This window comes from Xyrauchen texanus, chromosome 36, assembly GCF_025860055.1.
Source record: "Xyrauchen texanus isolate HMW12.3.18 chromosome 36, RBS_HiC_50CHRs, whole genome shotgun sequence".
Classification (NCBI taxonomy): Eukaryota; Metazoa; Chordata; class Actinopteri; order Cypriniformes; family Catostomidae; genus Xyrauchen; species Xyrauchen texanus.
In genome coordinates, this window is record NC_068311.1 from 16,861,402 (window position 1) to 16,874,157 (window position 12,756).

A 12,756-nucleotide genomic window follows, 5' to 3' on the forward strand; every position below is an offset into this window, starting at 1 on the left:
TAGAGGGAAGAGGAGGGGACTTAAGATGAGAATGTTCAGACTATGGGTATACACTGGCTTTGATATCCCATTGGGTCCGGCCTCATTCAAGCATGCACTAGATTATGCTACCCACATTCAGCTTTACATTCTGCTTTGCTCTCTGTTTAATAAACACAGGCGATTCTGCCAATTACAGCAAACCATTTCCACCTCACCCATTTCCCCAGACACATGCATTATTCAGCACTGGCCTCACCAAGCTAGCGCCTCTAAAAGAAATAGAATTGAGCCATTTTAATCATGCTCCCATATAACCAAAGTATCAATCATTTTTGAAAATGTCTTTGACATTAAAGTAAGATTGAAATGGAGATATGAGTTCCAAATAGCCCGTAATTTAATGTGGAATACAAATTTTAGGTTATTGTCATGAGCGAAGCCTCAGTGATTGGTATATACTGACTACATACTGTAATTCAAAGTTCAAAGATTTTTACATTTACTTAAGAAAATGTGAGTGCTGCTTGCTTGTGCAAAAGTCACTGCCACAATGCTAGGGTATTTTGGGTGTTTGCAAGGGTGAATCTGGGTGTATTTCTTCAACTTTTTTATTTTTGTTATTCACATTTAAACTGATTTGGCCTTCATGATTTATATTTGATACTTTTCAAATGCCTTTTATGTATAGATTTGACTGTTTTAGCCTTGTCCCAGAGCTAGGCTTCCAATATTAAACTATGAAAATCCATTAAAAAAAAACAAATAAAATTATATGTTTAAAACATGATAATTTAAACAAAAACCATTTCAGTATTTATCGTGTGAAAAGAATTTTTTATAATCTATTCAAAAATTGCATCTGTCCCAAAGTTGTGGGAAGTTTAGCGTCAGCCTAGGTGAACAACATAAAAAGTGATGCTTGGCTTAGCAAACACCACAAATTATGAAATTTATAAACTACCTTGAATAGCATCTATTTCAGCATGTTCATATACAATCTTTACACAAATGCATATGATCCCATAGTTTACCAAAATACCTTTTTGAGAAGTGAACAAGTACTGTATTTTGTAAAATAATTATTTTGTATTGAAGTATAGCAGATAAGTTTAAGTACTTTCCATATTGAATAATTAGTTTATGCATGAACTTGAAAATATTAAGTACATTCTACATTTGTACTCAATTCAAATATGAAAAAATGAATGCTCTATCTAATAAGTAAATATTATTTATGTTTGTTTGTTATTTTTACAATGCATCACCATGTATCAGTCCTAAAGTAGAAAACTTGTCATATTAATTTGCAAATTTGTGTAAATTTCACAGGTACATTAAGTACAAAATAAGTACATTTTACTTAACTTTTCAAAGCTGGTGTTCCCAGCATGCACTGGGCTTGAATAATTAATGAGCTTGCATGATTTCTCTGTTTGCAAGTTTAATTACAATGTTTTTATTGTTGATTTTGTTATGTTTGAGGATTTCTTGGTTTGTTTAGTCTGATGGCAAAATTACCTATTCAAGATGAAAAAAATTATCTGTTTTCTGTTACAATCATTGTGTTTTATGCACCAAGTGTTGAGGTCTACTTGCGCAACCCTGAATCTTGTTTCTGTTGGCAGTAATGCAAGAAAATGTTGTCAAATAGAGTGCATAGCATGCATTAAGCTTCTCTGTGGAAGGCTTGTGTGTGTTATGTACTGTAAGACTAAGTATGTTAGAAAAGCATTGAAAGAGTAAAATGTACAACAAAGATTAAGTAAAATTAACTTGAAACAGAGTATTGTAAAGTCAATTTCACTTGAGAACCAAGAATTGTTTGTGGTATTTACTTGAAAATATGGTCTGTTAAATTTATTATTTGATTTCTGGTAGAAATCATTTTCTAGGTTTTTTTAAGTAAACCCCAATCCAATTTTTTTAAGTCTCAGATCTCTACAGTTTCAGAGCAACACATTCATTAGTCTACTAAAATTGATAAAAACAAATCAATTTAGTTTATGATGGCACAAAAAAAAAAAAAAAAAAAGAGAACAGAACTTCAATCAGTGAGAGTATTAAATCCTGAGAACTCTGTCTGGTGTGAAATTTAGCTAGGTATCAAGAGCCTGAGAGGACAAGCTGTATTGTTACAGGTTGCTGCAAAGGCACATTATATTGTAGATAGTGTAATCGGATTTTGCCTTGGCAAATGAGATTAGATTGATCTTGCTGGATAATGACTACGGGGCCCAGAGGTGTGTATGACATCCCTGTGAACAAATATAACTGCACACATTCGACTGACCTGTCAGGGGGATAGGAATACAATTTCTGTACAAAAAAGAATTGCTCTGTGTTTCCATTTAAAACTCATTTTAATGACCTTGTCGGGTTGCATTTGCCCAGTTCACTCGATTTCCATTTCATTTAATCTGAATAAATCGAATTTCAGGCATGAAGAGTGTTTAGCGAGGCAGAGGGGAGAAAGGATCTTTGGTGTGAACCTGAAGCAACAAGGGCAATGTGCCGGAAGGTCCACTCTTTGTCTCCATCAGAACCCTGAGGCTCTGTAAAGGACATGTGTTCAAAAATTTTTGAACTCTGTAAACATCACCATGTATGTTCTGGCTAAGAGAAAGGATGGAAGAGAGTTGGTGGCCTGTAAATTATGTGATATCTATGTCTTGTGACCCTTTGACCCTGTTTGCACCTGATATTAAAGAGATAGTTCACAACAAAGCACTAAAACAAGGGTTTTAAACTTTGCCAGTTATGATTAGCTTTAAAATAAAATAACTAGCCAATTGAAAAAAAATAAAAAGTGCATACATACAGTACTTACAGTATAAGCACAAAACTTTACAGAACCTCTTTAGTGTACCTATTATCAACATGCAGAGACACAGATAATGTGAAGCACATCTGAAGCTCAGTTAATACAAGTACTTCTCTAAAATAAATGAGAATTCTGTTATTGGAAACAATTTTGTTTTTAAATATTTACCTTTTTGCACTTTATAAACATGCTGTAACGCACTGATAAAGAATGATGTATGTAGTCACAAAATAAGAGACCCACCCCTCGAAATCCAATCACAAGTGGTCACAGGAGATCAGAATTAGAATCAGAACACGAGATTCACACGAGATGGGTGTTAATATACCAAGGCCTTTGATAAGGAGAGAGCAGATTGCCATGAGGAGACTCTAAAGTGATTATGAATTGGGTACCCCCTGCTGTGACAATCAACCAATCAGCTTCCTGCACAGAATCACCACAGAGTATTGCTAGTTCACTTGCTACATGCTGGCCTGTGCAGATGTGAACACAACAGCAAGGACCTGTGCATTGAACCATGGCGGACATCTCATTATCTGCACCTGTGCTGTCGGTCTGTACCTTCATATCTGATGGCTACGCCTGTGTTGGTGCCGAAGCCATCCGTTGTAAACTCCACAAAGAGATGTCTGGAAGAACTGACGATTCCCTCGTTCGGCAGGTATTCCACCTCATATGAGTCATAAAGAATTGCCGTGTCGATGTGGTTACCATTTTTGATCATAAACCTATAAACAAAAACAGAACATTAGGATTTAGTTTTGTTATTCCACTAAAATGAGTATCTGTTCAAGAGTAGATTATGTTCGTTCCTGCGATTTCTAGAACTGTGTTTTGGCAGTTTGTATAATAATTGTCTGATAGGATTTTGAATAGCTGAGCACCAAGTGACCTCGTTAAAAGTCCATTTGTTAGCAAAGCCTGAAGAAAAAGCAGATACCGCTAATAAAAATAACTTAATCCCCCTCCTGGGGCTCCGGAGTGGGCTCTAATCGCTCTCTACGCACTCGCACGGGGGGATTTGATTATTCTAAATTATTTTAAAGAGGAGCAAGAGTCTGATCTCAGAAACTTTCATCCACTTTCGTTTGCACGCTCACAGCTGTTCCTATCATGCCTTGCTCTCGCCATAGTAGATAAAGCCCTGAAGAGCAGCGCCACATTTGGAGTGTGACTGCACTGTGAAGAGACACTCTGAGCTTCTCCAACAGTCTCTCTTTGAACATCTGATGACTAATTAGTGTATAAATGTAAAGTGGCTGACAGAGTTTAACAGCAGAGTATCGAGTGAGTTGACAGGCACAGACCTGTCATCGTCTTCTGCAAGGGCCACTTTTTCAAAGTGTACATGGAGCCGTTGACCCTCAGGGGCCTTCAGCACCCAGTGGCAGGTCAGGTTGTTGCTGTAGTTCCCAGGGAAACCAGGGGACACAATGCGACCAAGAGTTGCATTCTTCATCATTCCACCGCAGGCCACTGTGCCAAGTAGAAATGGAAGGAGACAGATGACATTGAGAAGAAAAAAATAGAGTTAGAGGTCAAGTAAGCCCTCATAGTGAATTTGAACATTTGATAACAAAACTCTTTCACAGTGCAGAACCCTAGAGACTGTGTGACAAGTGACTAGGCCTCTTTCATAGAACAGTAATGTAACATTAATAGAAAGGAGACCTAATAAGTGAAGGTGAAATGTTTTTTCCAGTGGAAAACATGTCAAAGAGACTGTCAGATAGTATTATGGAGTATAAAAACCTATAGTTTAATGGTTCTTAATTAATAATTATTTTTTTTTTTTTGCTTTATAGGTTATAAGAATGTTTAGACCAGTGGTTTTCAACTGGTTTTACTTTAGGAACCAGATTTTACATCAACTTGTGCCCTAACACAGAACCAAAATTGTTTATCTTCCAAAATTAAACAAACATCTTCAGGTCAGGGTGACTCGACCTGTCGGCGGGCCCTTGAGAAAAAAATCCAAATGTTAATAACTATCGTCTTTACCAACACAAAATAGTTTCTTTTAAAGCTTAGAAGCTCTACTTTACAAAGCATGTAGGCTTTATGACCAAAACTGAACACTTATAACTTATAGCTTTTGCTTATAACTTCACTCAAATTAATATAAAATATCACATACCATTACTTAGTGGAGGGGATTATCTTTAAAATGAGCTCACACACACAAAGTAATTGGATGTAGATCATTAGATAACCCATAAAAGTACAACGTGCACACAGCATCTGGTGACGTCATTGGAAATGCTGTATCATCATGGAATGCTAAACCAATCGGATTGGGTTCAGATTGCTCCAACCAGTGGTGACAGTCCTCTATATTTGGGAAGAGAGTCATGTGATCAATCACTGTAATTACATATGGCTACCAGGAGATGGCGCCAAGTACATGACCCAGACTCAATGATGACTCAATTCGCACAGAATTAAACTCATTCTGTGAAATCTCATTACTTAAATCATGTCTGCATGCTATGCAAACCTTTAGTCATTGTTGTATTTGCATGTGCAATTACTGTAGTTGTTATGTGCGATTGTTATGTTTTATTTGTTTGGAGAGGCTTTTGGACACTTTGACATATTTTTGGACACAAGGAAATTTTTTTTGTCATGCTATATCATTTGATAAATTTGTTGTATCATCACACAATTTTACTCAGTTACAGGTGACATAACTGAGGGGGGAAAAAAGCAGCTTTCCAGAGTCACCTTATTTACAACCTGAGGTAAATGTCATATCAGAAAAATAAGAAAAAAAATTTTGGTTTGTGTTTTTGTGATTTTTCAGCAGTTTCTTAGGCTGAGAGTCTCATAATTTATCATAATTTAAATGAGTAAAAAAATGAAAAGTTATCTTTAAAATTATACCAAACACTCCTTGCTTATTTTTGTTGAGTTATAAGCCTTTAATTTTGTGTATGCCACTGAAACAGGAGATCTTTAAAAACGCCATCAGAGCTTAAAGGGTTCAAAACAAACATTGAATATTATTAATGAGTCGTTCCTACAATTCATTGTCTTTTCGGCTTTGAAAATCTGAAAAATAAAACATACTTTCATAAGTATATTCATATTTCTTAATTAAAGGAACATGTTAAAGATTTTATAAGTCTTAAAGGTCAAGCTAAATGACTTATAAACTTCAGATGTCCATACAGTTAATTGGGCAGTTAGCAATATAATAGCAATATATTGATATTTTAAAATTACATTATTTTCCCAATATCTTCCCCAAAAGAGTGGACACACTTGATGTCACAAAACAAAGTAAAACATAAATAAAACAGAAGATTCACACACTTCAAATAACTCCAAGTGTGTAACATTATAAATAGTCTATTAAAGCCTATTAAAATTGTAATAAGGTAAAATTAAAAAGCACCGAATTGTAGGATGATCCCAGTATTACTTGATTCATTTATTAATATATAAATGCCATGAATAAATGGGTAAATTGCCCATTTTTATTTCTAAATGTCTCATGAATTACAATGATTTCATGCTGGCAGATGCAACAATTCAAAGGACAAAACAAACTGTGGTTGGCACAAACCATATTTATCCTTGTTGCAAGTGAATCTGTATATTAACATAGTGTGGGTCACATTTTTTTTACCTTGTGTTGTTTTGTACATGGTTTACGAGAATGAAGACATGTCACCCAACCTGTCCATGGTGGCATCTGCCTAATTTTTAAAGTTAGCTTCTACCAAGTGATAGATGAATTTACACACATTTTTGTTTAATTAGATGCATGGCCTTTAACATTAAAGGAATAGTTCACCTGAAAATGAAAATTCTCTCATCATTTACTCATTCCATACTATATTTTTAGAAGAATATTTCAGCTCTGTAGGTCCATACAATGCAAGTGAATGGAGAAAGAACATCAAACACTTCTGGGATGGCATAAGAATGAGTAAATGATGAGAGAATTTTAATCTTTGGGTGAACTATTACTTTAACAACAAAAGGTATCGGAAGCATTTTCTCCTCCCTTTTAAAAGTTGATTAGCCCATTTATTTTGCCATCCTAACTATACAGGATTATACGGTTAGTTGCATTTTATAATTTGCAATTACCATTGTCATTCCCTGCTGTTCGCAACCATATAAAAACAGACCTCAGATCTGACAAACTCTGAACCACTGCTTTAGATCACGACACAGAAGATTTAATCAGAGATGGACAGCAATTGTACATGGTCTTTGTTAAAGGCAATGTAAAAATAGAGTGAAAGGAGAGTCGGATAGTTTCTGAGCTCAATGGCTGAAGGTTAGTCAGGCGGACAGTGCTTAATTAAAATGGACCCAAAGCTCTGCTCTCTGGCAGCTTGCCCATACTGATCAGTAATCAGACTCTGACAGTCTTGCCCAGCCTTGTATCAGCATGGCAGGGCACACTTCTTAAACAACACTTTATGCTATTTCACTCTGAATCGGTGCTGAGGGCGCGAAACCCCAGGCTCCGTAGACTGTGTCTGGCAGCCGCAGGCTAACTAAGCCTTCTCTCGATTCACACTACAGCCGTGCCTCCAAACCACTACATGAGATCCTTCATCAAAACAGCCCCCCTTCAGGGAGCTCAGCCTTGTTTGGAATCGTAGATGTTTCTCTGTTTGTCATGCAAGAGGAAAAGTTCTCCAGCTCAGGGATTCATCTCTTCGACGAGAACGAGGCACACAAAGTCCTTATTTATGCAGAAGAGGCAGACCTGTCAATCAGGCTGTCACACTGGGATACCTTGAAGGGGTATGGTTGTTAAAATGCACTGCCTTGTAGCACAAACACTTCTGTTATCACCATTCCAGCCAAAATCAATGATCAAGCCCCAATTAACTTAAAAGGAGGTGGGAACAACCACACCGAGAGCATCTCCCCCGTCAAGTTAAATAAACCATGTGCCGACAAAATATTTACACAGGAATGCGATTTGTTTTTGTTGGGAAAGTATCAGGTGCTAAGCAGAGTTGGCATATGTCTGAATGACATGATGACTTGTGGGTGTATATTTCTTGTAAGAAGCAGAAAAAAGGGAGGATAATTGCTACTGAGCAAGTCCAGGAAGGCTGTGTTTATGATTGGCAGACAGACTGGTCGCAAAACCAAACACCTCGCTTCCATATGCAAATGAAATGAAGGTTCATTAAAAGTTTTAGCTACTATTTCATACACTCAGAGAAGGGCTGAAGATTTTCATGAACGTCTAAAGATAACAGTGCTGCTTTCTAGTGCTATACTGGTCTGCTTAATAATTTAATTTCTTAAGGGCAGAGATCAAACACTGCAGATTTGGTAATTAACTGCCAATTTAATGTAATTTAGCTGATGCTTTTGTTACAGTGCACTCAATACAGGGACACCCCCCTGGAGTAACTAAGATTAAGAGTCCAGCTCAAAGCCAAAATGTTGATACGGTAAGTGTGACATCTTATTTACACTCTACTTCAAGGTTTACTGTCACCTGGAATCTCTCTGCACTCGTTGCCATTAACAGCTCAAATTCATAACAGTCAGGTTAAAAATAGACAGGGAATGAGTTAAGAATTAATTGTGGCAGCTGATAGCATTTGATTCTTTTTATTTATTTGCATGCATTTCTATCGTTTTAGCAACTGATTCGCTAACCCTAACTCTAACCCCTAATAGAATAAAAGCTCCGCAACTCACATAAAGGCAGTTTAAAATGAATCCATATGACCTCAGGGATTAAATCCATGTCTTCAGAATTAATATGATAGGTGTGGGTGAGAAACAGATCAATATTTAAGTGCTTTTTTCTGTAAATTTCCAGCTTTCTTCTTCTTTTGTTTTTGGCGATTCACATTTTTTTGTGCACATTATAGTAAAACAGGATTAAAATATTTATCTGTATCTAATTCACACCTATCATATTGCTTCTGGATTTAACAAATGTTTTTAACCACTTGAAATGACTTCTGGATTACTTTTATGCTGCCTTTTGCTTTTTGGACCTTCACATTTCTGGCCACCATTCACTTGCATTGTATAGACCTACAGAGCTGAGACATTCTTCTAAATATCTTTGTTTGTGTTCAGCAGAAGAAAGTCAGACACATCTGGGATGGCATGAGGGTGAGTAAATGCTGAGAGAATTTTCATCTTTGGGCAAACTATCCCTTTAAACTGGATCGCAGGGTGTTAGTGATTAAAACACATAAGTGGCACAATTGTTAAGTCAATATGCCCCAGAATACTAACAGAATGATTGAGTGTTTGAATTCTCACCAGTACACCAGGGCACCTTTCCATTCCAGTAGGGTGTGGTAGCATTGCGACACGTCAGGGTGGAGGGACCCTGGAGCTGGTATCCATTTAAGCAGTAGAAATAGGCCTCACCCCCTGCATGCAGGCTAGTCACAGACACATCCCCGTAAGCTGGTCTATCAGGGAAGTTACAGCTCAACACAAAGGCTGTAATGGAGAGCAGAGAGAGTAAGAATAAAAGATTAGGCAAACACTCTTTCAATTAAAACTGCAGCTCTGCATAACAGAAATGTTTAAATAAATGTCTGAAGCTGTTCTAAAACTATCATTAGCTGGTATCTGTTCTGAGACTTTGGTCTGCGAGGAGTCTATGAATATTGCATTATGGCGACTCTCACTTATTTCAAGAAGACTTATTATCTTAACAAACTCCATCTGTCTTTCTCTCAGTTTAATTTGGTTTCTGTGGGTCTGTCCCTAATTCATGTCCTCACTCCATGTCCTCCAGCCCTGCAGACCGAAGTCAACCTTTTCACTGTGAACAGGACATCTCCAAGATGAAAAATAAGCCTAAACTCTGAACACTGTTCATATTCATTTCCACAGACAGACAAGGACTGTTGGAATGCATGGAGACAATCATTAGCTGCCTAAGATGATTGATTAGACTCACATTTGCCCTAAGGTTTGCAATAGTGCCTCTCTACATGCTTCAGAAAATCTTACTATTGAGACTAGTGCACAAAACAGAGCCATGCAGAATTGTTGAGCAATCTCTCCATCACTTTGAACTGGACATTCCTTCTATTTTTACTTTAATGTAGAGTCTCTAGTATCATCGTCAGATGGCATGCCAAAAGATCATCTATTGATCGCCTAAAGAACTCACAGTTTTGTTTTTTCCAATCAGTCTACCTGGAAACAAACAAACTTGCAAAACTAAGTCAAATAAAGCAAACTTTGGTTGGCTTGGACAGTCTTTTCTTGTCTGGGCAGTTCATGGCCAGAATAAGCTGCAATTAGGACTTCTTGACTATACGAGACTGCAGAGTCTCTGACTCATGCTAACTGGAAAGCAAGTATTTATCATAGAGCTTTCATTTCATTACTGGGCAGGCACAAAAAACGAAAATATTCAAATGGCTTTTGGTCTTCTGGATAGGGCTGTGAAGTGAGTCGTTATTAACCTTTGTCTTGTTTGGCTCTCTGCACAAAACCAGGCTGTCAATACTTTCTCAAGCAATGGCCACAAAAGCCACTCAGTGTTTAAAGCTGCAGTGTGTGCGTCTTTTCCTTACACTGTTTCAAAATGCTTGAAGAATGTCTTTCAATCATAAATTGCAATTTAATATTTTACAAGCAAACTACAACAGTGTATTCCACCCTTTTTACATATGAAACTCAACAAGCAACAACACTTTGAAGACATAAAAGGCATAGATATTTTATTTGAAATTAAATTGTAAGAATTCAAGGACAGAGAGAATTTAAATTGCGAGTTATTTACAGAAAGCATTTGAAGGAGGCTTTGATAAGCAAGTAACCATAATTTCCTTCAAAGCTCGGAACGAGCTCTGCAGGAGGTCCTGCTAGGCAGTAAATCCAGGTTACACCGCAAGTGCCCATTTAACTATGAACTTCTTTTGTAACAACAGTTTTTTTCTTTGTCCGAGAATGTTTTTCCATTTTAAGACAGAAATTTCAGGGCTCTTTTCTCCCTCGCTCAATGTGGCAGCCTTATTGTTAGTTGCTGAAATTCATAGCAGTGTGTGTGTGGTCATTGATTTTGTCAACAAATGACAAGACTGAGCCCAAGACCAGAAAATATGGACAGGGTGCATAAATTGTAACCTCTGACCTGGCTCAGTTCCATGTCATATCTGCTCTCTACCTCGCTCACTGGCTGCGAACAGGCAGAGCACATATCTGTTAAACAAGAAATACAGCCAACACATGATGTCCATTGATTTGACACTGACATTTCCACCACTAAGGCTTGTTTCACAGCATACATATGATATACGTAAGCAGCATAACTGCAACATCAGGCTTGTGTTGTGCTGTCATATTGACAGTTTCTGCCCTAAATGAGACCAGGTTCCCATGAATTTCCATACATTTTACAGTTGTTTGTGATTACTGGATATGGAATTATAAAAATCATTTTGATTCAAATTTATTTGCTAATGAACCATGTAGACCTATTTGTGAACCGTTTTGACAAATTAATTGAAAAGAATTGACTCAAAAACGAAGAACAATATCTAGGTGATGAGATATTACAGAGCAGCGCAAAACTAGGAAACATATTTGTAGGAGATCCTGGGGCTAGTTTAAAGTAAGTCACTTTTTACTGCAGTGAATATTTCTTAGGGTAAATTTCTTTTTTGAAAGGCAATTTCTGCAAATGTGCATATTTTAAGTCTTGGCTACCAAAATCTATTAAACTTTCACCATTTTTGTCCCTGAAATAAGATACCTTGACATTTTATGACAACATGCCCCAATAGCGGGTGTAGGTTTCATGTAAACATTGGGGAAGGGACATGTACTCCCATAATCCCCCATCACAATCACCAAAACAAAATCTACCTCTGTCTTTAAATCTATGCCGGCAAATAGCCTATTTTAGGCTTTTCCGGGAAATGTAAAGAGTAAAGGAGCTAGGAGGCACAAAATTATTCATAAAACAACAGAAATGAAAAAGCATGCATATAAAAATATCAAAACTTTGCTTTGGTCAACAAATACTGTAATTGATAAATTTATGGTATTAAAAAACATTTGGCACCTGTTCTCATAAAAATGTGACAACATGGCCTGACCTGACTTTTGTGAAAAACACCTTTGTCCTAAGAACAAACTGAAACCTTTCGGAAAAAAACCTGCCTTCATAATACAGTTGACCTTTGCCCGGATGTATGCCAGCATGGTTTGCTAATGTTTGTTTATTTACCCAAGAGCTATAAAAAATATGATGATAGTAAGAATGTACTTTGGAGGGTTAAATTCACAAAAATGATTCTAATTTAAGAGGGGTTTGAACTAGGTGTTTGAAATCAACATACAATCCACTGCTAGAGAAAACACACATTGCACAAAAACAAAATCCCTAAAATGTCCAGGTTTTCCATGACTGTGGAAACCTTTAAGAAATCTAAAGCTCATCATCCAAATGGTAATTAATCTTCACGAATGGATTCCAAACAGTAAAATTTAGACTATGAACTGCTTAAATGTCTGAATTTAGTCAAACATGTGTGCCTTTCACAACATGTGTAACTTGTATCAAGCCGGACAAACATTTCTTTTAAAGAATGTTTGAGCGCTGTAATTTATCCTCCACTATTTATAAGTTTACATACGTATATTTAGCTCTGTATGTTCCACTGAATTCAGCTAACTACTTGCAGAAAAAATAGGCTCAGTGCTACGCTACTGCAGCTACACTTCTGCAATGCTTACACAGGAAGTGTGAATGATGTAACCTGTTTATATGGGCGTATGATAAATATGCAATGTGAAACGGTCTTAAAGGTGTAATTCACCCAAAAATGAAAATTCACTCATCATTTACTCACCAACATGATATCACAGATATGTTTGACTTTCTTTCTTCTGATAAACACAAAGATTTTCAAAAGAATATTTCAGCTCTGTAGGTCCATGCAATGCAAGTGAATGGGTACCAAATTTTTGAAGCTCCA

The 12,756-nt window shown here is 36.8% G+C and overlaps 1 protein-coding gene across 2 annotated transcripts in view; it reads right to left on the reverse strand.

Moving 5' to 3' along the window:
• sez6b (seizure related 6 homolog b) overlaps positions 1-12,756 on the reverse strand; it is a 310,189-nt gene that overhangs the window by 44,945 nt on the left and 252,488 nt on the right. For both annotated transcript variants that reach the window (XM_052107206.1, XM_052107207.1), the window contains exons 5-7: positions 9,071-9,256; positions 4,114-4,282; positions 3,368-3,534 (exon numbers count right to left, since the gene is read on the reverse strand). In XM_052107206.1, coding sequence (XP_051963166.1) covers positions 3,368-3,534; positions 4,114-4,282; positions 9,071-9,256 — 522 coding nt within the window. The remainder of the gene's footprint in view (positions 1-3,367; positions 3,535-4,113; positions 4,283-9,070; positions 9,257-12,756) is intronic.